At 38.8% G+C, this 6461-nt stretch overlaps 2 protein-coding genes across 2 annotated transcripts in view; one reads left to right on the forward strand and one right to left on the reverse strand.

The window, feature by feature from the left end:
- Positions 1-1033, reverse strand: part of LOC121615557 (dynein heavy chain 8, axonemal-like) — a 34317-nt gene extending 33284 nt beyond the window's left edge. Inside the window, exons 1-3 of the mRNA XM_041949938.1 lie at positions 992-1033; positions 729-863; positions 25-109 (exon numbers count right to left, since the gene is read on the reverse strand). Of these exons, the coding sequence (XP_041805872.1) occupies positions 25-109; positions 729-863; positions 992-1033 (262 nt within the window). The remainder of the gene's footprint in view (positions 1-24; positions 110-728; positions 864-991) is intronic.
- Positions 1034-2270: 1237 nt separating this feature from the next.
- calr3b (calreticulin 3b) lies at positions 2271-5932 on the forward strand. The gene is made up of 9 exons (XM_041948597.1): positions 2271-2427; positions 2895-2996; positions 3330-3533; positions 3624-3718; positions 3829-4038; positions 4255-4368; positions 4487-4630; positions 4717-4809; positions 4923-5932. Exons 1-9 carry the CDS (start codon positions 2331-2333, stop codon positions 5142-5144), a joined length of 1281 nt encoding a protein of 426 aa, XP_041804531.1. The 5' UTR covers positions 2271-2330; the 3' UTR covers positions 5145-5932.
- Positions 5933-6461: the final 529 nt, after the last annotated feature.

Below are 6461 nucleotides of genomic sequence, written 5' to 3' on the forward strand. Positions count from 1 at the left end.
TAGTCTTTCTAGCTTTATGCCTACCTATTCCTGGGACTTCAGACTCTTGATATAAAAAGGAAATGGTTTTACAACCCCCTTTGGCGAAGAAGTCATCAAAAGCAGCCAGCTATTCAGCATGAAAGCAAAGACATAAATTATAACATTTTTTAACACTAATGACATGGTAGCATAGGCATGAAAGACCAAAAACAGGGTGCTCCTGTCATCTTGAAAAGAAACATGAATGAAAATTGAATCTTCTCCCCAAAATCATGATTGAAGAGAGCCACAACAATAGTATACAGTATGCCATGAATCAACATCAGGATCAGACTGTACATTTTTACCAAAGTCAAACAAAGTAAAAATTTGGAAAATGTCAAACTTCTACATTTTCCAATGGTAGTGTAACACAGTGACAGACAGAAATACACACCAATATGATGTCCTCGTGTGTAGTATTTTATTGGACCTGTTAGGGGCTTGTGTGTTCATGACACTCAGAGTATGCATTTGGATGGTAAAATGAGAAGGTACTACTGCCACATATTTTTGCCAGATGCAAAAAGCATTTACTAGTATCAATGCCAAGTCTCAGCTCTCTCACTTCTTTTTTTCCAGGTGTCTGAACAAAAACCATTTGAGGCCACATGGAAGCCCAAACTGTCCAAAATCATTGGGATGATTAATTATCTCCTGTATGGTATTATGTGCATTGATTGTCAAAATCCATGCGAAATACTCACAGATGAGGAATCTAAAATAAATTCCTCTACTGCTGTTGGCTCCAAGGACAACCTGTCAGCCAGAATGTTAATCATGTACTTGTGTGCAGGGGTGAGGAGCTTCTTACGCTCTTCTCTTGCCTGCTTGTATTTGGCCTGAGGAAGACAATGGTTGTCAGTAGTAGCAACTTTACTTGCACACATTAAAACACTGTACCATACTTAGTTAAATGAACTTGTTTATTTGTATACTGTAAGCCTGAAAAGGTGTTAAATAGACTTACCTGAGATCCATGCTTGTTGGTCTTTGAGTTATGTGCATCCATTCTGTGAGAGCTTAGGTAAAATCACCTCCTTTGCTGGTGAAAAACTCAGTTCTTTTGCTTAATCTCTCTGGATTTAATAAAAATAAATAAATAAATTAGCTCACTACTAGTGCAGGAACATCAGGTGCTATTTTTCCCTGTAATGTCTACTACATTGCACATGGCAACTTTGATGATGCAGCACCAAAGAGTGGGCAGTATCAGTAAGCAGATAAATGAGCTGGGGTAATTTACCTTTATTGGCCGGCTAACGTTAAGATATGCTAACTAAAGACGTTGCTGTCTGTGTTGTAAAAATAGTCCGAGCTAACTTAAAGTTCAGTTAAAGTAAAAACTACTTACTTAGCATTAACTGTCTTATCTGCGAAATTACTTGGAGTTACAAGGTCAAGCTTAGTAGTTCACTAAGTTAACCTAACCTAATGACACCGACATTGTGATAACTGAACTAACATAGCCGTTAGCAAACGGACAGTTTGCTAACAATTAATATCATATCGTTAACCTCACTTTACTGTATAGTATTTTCTGCCCTTTCCAAAACTCACCTGATATAATTATAGATGCCTGCTGGCCACATTTTGTTTGTGCTGTTTCTCTTTTCCCAGTAGAAGAGACTTGGTGGTGTTTTTTTGACCGCTGACTATCAATTTTTCATCCAAATCTAACCGTTACGGACCGTATAACTGTTTCCGTTGTATAACGTTGACCGCTCACAGATGCCACGCGCTTTAGCTGTTAGCAGAGATGACGTAGTGAAATAAAGTCTCAATCTCAACGTTGAATGTTAGCTAACTTTCATAATGTGCTTATGGCCTTTCCCTCAGCATTGGCGGTCTTGTCAAGACGAAGTTATACTTGTGTCTGTTTTTTAGTTGTTGCCCTATTAATTTTGTTCACTTTATAATCTTGTACATCTTTGTTTTATCATTGTTAGCAAAGCATAGGAGTGAAGACACCCCCCGCAAAGTCAGACTAACGTTAGTAGTGATGACAGTGGAGTCCTCCTACGGTGACCATTTTATTTTCTATATTTGATATGTGGTACCCTCTACCGGACTGTTGATATTATGACAAAGACTAAATGACCAAAACAACTGCTGATCCTGGATCAGGCGTTGGAGACGACATATGTTTCGTGGTCTACTATTATTGGTCCAGACACACCATCATGTTATCCAATGGCAGGCAGACATCTGTTCGCTGGAGCGACTCTAAAATAGTCTCCGCTCTTCCTTCTCCACAAGGTATTCGCTAGTCAGCAAGGACAGTGACAGCAGTGGAAAACAAAGCTAAGATGAGGAAAATGCAAGTGTTGGGTGTAGTTGCGGTAATATTAGCAGTGTACTGTGTACATGCAAATGTTTACTTTCGTGAGGAGTTTCTGGACGGTGGTAAGTTTGGCTTAACGTTCGGAATTTCTAACGTTTGTTGTGCAGAAGGTTAATTCATTGCATGTTAGCTTGACTCTTAGCCATAATTTTGTTATAATTATCGTGGGTTTCTCTTGAGCGCCTCTTCTCTTCGTCAAACATTTTTCAATTGGTGATTTAGTGAAAATAACGTCAGCTCCCTTCTTAGTTTCCTAGTTTCAACTGGGTTGTTAGCTAGCTAACTTCAGCAAGGCCCCAAAGCTAGCAGACGAAATATCCAGACCACTGACACCTAAGTTGCTTGTAATGGCCTAAATTGCAGTATAAATGTGTAACGTCAGCAAACCTGACGAATTTCGTCGTTTCTACTGTTTCAAAAACTAACGCCAATGATTGGACAGTTGGGTAATGTGATTTTTCAGGAAGTAGCTTGGTGTTAAAGAAGTGCTTCAACAGTTGAACATCATCAAACTTGCTCGTCTTTTCAGATGAGTGGAGAAGTCGCTGGACAAACTCCAAACACAAATCTGACTATGGAGAGTGGAAGCTGACAGCAGGCAGTTTCTATGGAGATGCTGAGAAAGACAAAGGTAACGTAAACGTTTTGCGTTCTAATCCATTAAATATAACAGAGGAATTACCGTGTGTTGACTAAGAACAACGAATGGCACCAGGCATTAAAATGTGTTCCTGATGTAAATTGATATTTTAATAGTGGAAATCAGTGGACCTTTTGAGAACAAGCCAAAGGAGTCACAAATTGCAATCTGATTCTACTGGTTGAATATTTACAGAGTAAACAACTGAGACTTTAATTCTTTCTTGGCCTTGGAGTCTGTGCTTTATAGTAGTACACTGTTATCCAAAAAATACCTTTATATTGTTTGTCTTGCTCAAGATTTCTTTTCCACTTTCATTTTCAGGTCTGCAAACAAGCCAGGATGCTCGTTTTTATGCTACCTCTGCCCGTTTTGAGCCTTTCAGCAATGAGGGAAAGTCTTTGGTCATTCAGTTTACAGTCAAGCATGAGCAAAAGATTGACTGTGGTGGTGGCTATGTGAAGGTCTTCCCGGCTGACTTGGATCAGGCTGACATGCATGGAGAATCCTCATACTACATCATGTTTGGTAAGTGATGATGTTCGTGGTAATTGACAATTATAATTAGTTAGATTAACAGGATTTGGTACATCTAGTAATTTTGTTTATTTCACCCAGGCCCTGACATCTGTGGCTACAGCACCAAGAAAGTCCACGTCATCTTCAATTACAAGGGCAAGAATCACCTCATCAAGAAAGAGATTAAGTGCAAGGTAGTTCTGGCATTTTAAATGTTGGGGAAAAATACTTTTTTTCTTATAATGTACAAACATGCACTACCTCTGCAACAGTGACTTAATCCAAAAACTTCTGTTTCTTCTAGGATGATGAACTGACCCACCTGTACACGCTGATCCTTAATCCAGATCAGACCTATGAAGTGAAGATTGACAACGAGAAGGTAGAATCTGGTAGTCTGGAGGATGACTGGGACTTCTTGCCACCGAAGAAAATTAAGGACCCTGAAGCTAAGAAGCCAGAAGATTGGGATGATCGTGCAAAGATTGATGATGCTGATGACACCAAACCTGAGGTGAATAAAGTAATAAAGTTAATCAACCTCAGCCAGCAAAGCATGTATCTTTGTTCTTCTTTGCATTGACTGAAAGTGCTCTAATGTCCACAGCAAAGCTGACGAGGAAAATTTCCATTTCTCCCCCAGATTTCCACAGCAGTCCTGACCCTACATTTAAATTCACAATTCTGTTACTTAACTTCCATGTTGGAACTATTGTTTGTTCTTCTTTAGGACTGGGACAAACCTGAAAACATTCCAGACCCTGATGCTAAAAAGCCTGAGGATTGGGATGAGGATATGGATGGAGAGTGGGAGCCACCTATGATCCCCAACCCAGAGTACAAGGTAGGCTAATGTTAGACAGTCATGGCCCGAGTTTTGTGTGATCTCCTTCGCCTGAGAAATGCACAACATTCACTCTGCTAAGGCCTTTGCAGCCTGATAAATTATTTTCTGTTTACAGGGAGAATGGAAACCCAAACAGATCGACAACCCCAACTACAAAGGATCCTGGGTGCATCCTGAGGTTGACAATCCTGAATACAGTCCTGATTCGAACATCTACAAGTTTGACAGCATTGCTGTTTTAGGTCTTGATCTTTGGCAGGTTAGAGAGAAGATCATCTTTGAACAATAATTGTATGGCCATAGTGATGCTTGAACTGCAGTAACATTTGTTACCGTTTATCTCAGGTGAAATCTGGCACCATCTTTGACAACTTCTTGATCACAGACGACGTGAAGGAAGCAGAGGACATTGCAAACGAGACATGGGGTGTGACAAAGGTATGTTGCTGTTGGTATTGTTTTCAAGATGCATTGTGTCATTTGTACAACACATGAAACTGTTGCCAATGAAATGTGAAGAGATTAATTCATTATCTAAACGTTTACCTCAGGAACCAGAGAAGAAAATGAAACAGGAGCAAGATGACCTGAAACGAAAAGAAGAGGAGGAGAAGAACAAAGAGCAAGACACTGAAGCTGATGATGATGTTGATGATGATGACGATGAAGATGGAGATGAAGACATGGATGATGAGGAAGACACAAAGAAAGACCAGGGGGAGACATTTTCAGAAATGGATGACGAGGATGTAAAGCAGAAAGATGAGCTTTGAGGAGCAAGAGATTTTGTCTGTCCCTCCTTTAGAAACTCTGTCCTTTATTTCCCAGGGGTAATTGTGGCTGCTGTGCATCCTTTCCCTGAGATTTGGACACAACCCAACTTGGGGGGCAAATGTAGTGGAGGGTGGCAAGTGGATGTTAATGGGTTTAGTTTCCTTTTTATTTTGGTCATGATATTACCCTTTCGCCCCTGAACTGCTGGATTGATTCTAAGGTTTTCAACCTACAAAGTCCATTCCTCATTTTGAAATAACAGACAATAAGGAGACAGTGACTTCCTACTGTTTTCTTGACCTACTTATTTGCAGATTCCCTTGCACAGGTTGCACAGTTTACCTGAAGCTGTAGGAAATAAGACAAATTGAGATTTGCAGAGAATAATTATTCCTGAAGGAAAATTTCTCTTGTCATCTGGTGAAACATAAAATGCACATAACTCAACATACAATGCATAAACTGTAAGACCTCACAAATCACGGAATACAGACAGAAATCAAAACTGCAATGTAATATAACTTATTTTGGTTATGTCTGTGGCACTGACTTCTATTCCTTTCCACTCTCTTTAAGGCATAATTGAATCAATGGTTTAGATGGAAATTAATCATCAAAGTACACAATGAAATTGTTTGTCTGCATTGAAATAGTATGAATTCAACATGTCTTCATGGTGATGTGATGGGACCTGCATTATATCCTGAGAGTCTGGAGAAACAGATCCCCTTTTTATTGGACAGAATGTTGTTGATACCAAAGTTTTTATTAAAAGATTATAACCGTGGTGCCTGGTCATATTTACTTCTGCATTTGTACAGTTTGAAAGTATGTAGTTAAAATGGAAATTATCGGACTTTACAACCTCTTTTTGATTTCCATGTTTTGCAGTAGTGGATAGAATAGAAAACAAATAATTTTATCTTTCATAGTACTGTTTTCAAATTTATATTTCCCCCCCTGGGACAAATATAGATGGCTGTATAATGGTAAAGGAATGATGCCAATTCGTCCTCTAGCGAAGGTTTCAAAAAAGAAACAGACAAAATGTGATTTTTAATTCACAAATTAAATTTCATTTCCTCTAAGTGAGGCAACAAGAAATAGGCTTCCATTGAGATTATTTTCCAAATGGTGTTATCATGTTGAATGTTGACTGACACATCTTAAATTAAGTGATTTTTTTTTAGCAAACAATTCTTAAAACCATAATAAAGTGCTAAGAAAGAATTGTTGATAATTTATGGGATGAAGCTGGTATGAATGCACAACTTTGGGGAAAATATATCAGTCTTCAAAGAAAAAGAAAATGAAAC

This window comes from Chelmon rostratus, chromosome 12, assembly GCF_017976325.1.
Source record: "Chelmon rostratus isolate fCheRos1 chromosome 12, fCheRos1.pri, whole genome shotgun sequence".
NCBI lineage: Eukaryota > Metazoa > Chordata > Actinopteri > Chaetodontiformes > Chaetodontidae > Chelmon > Chelmon rostratus.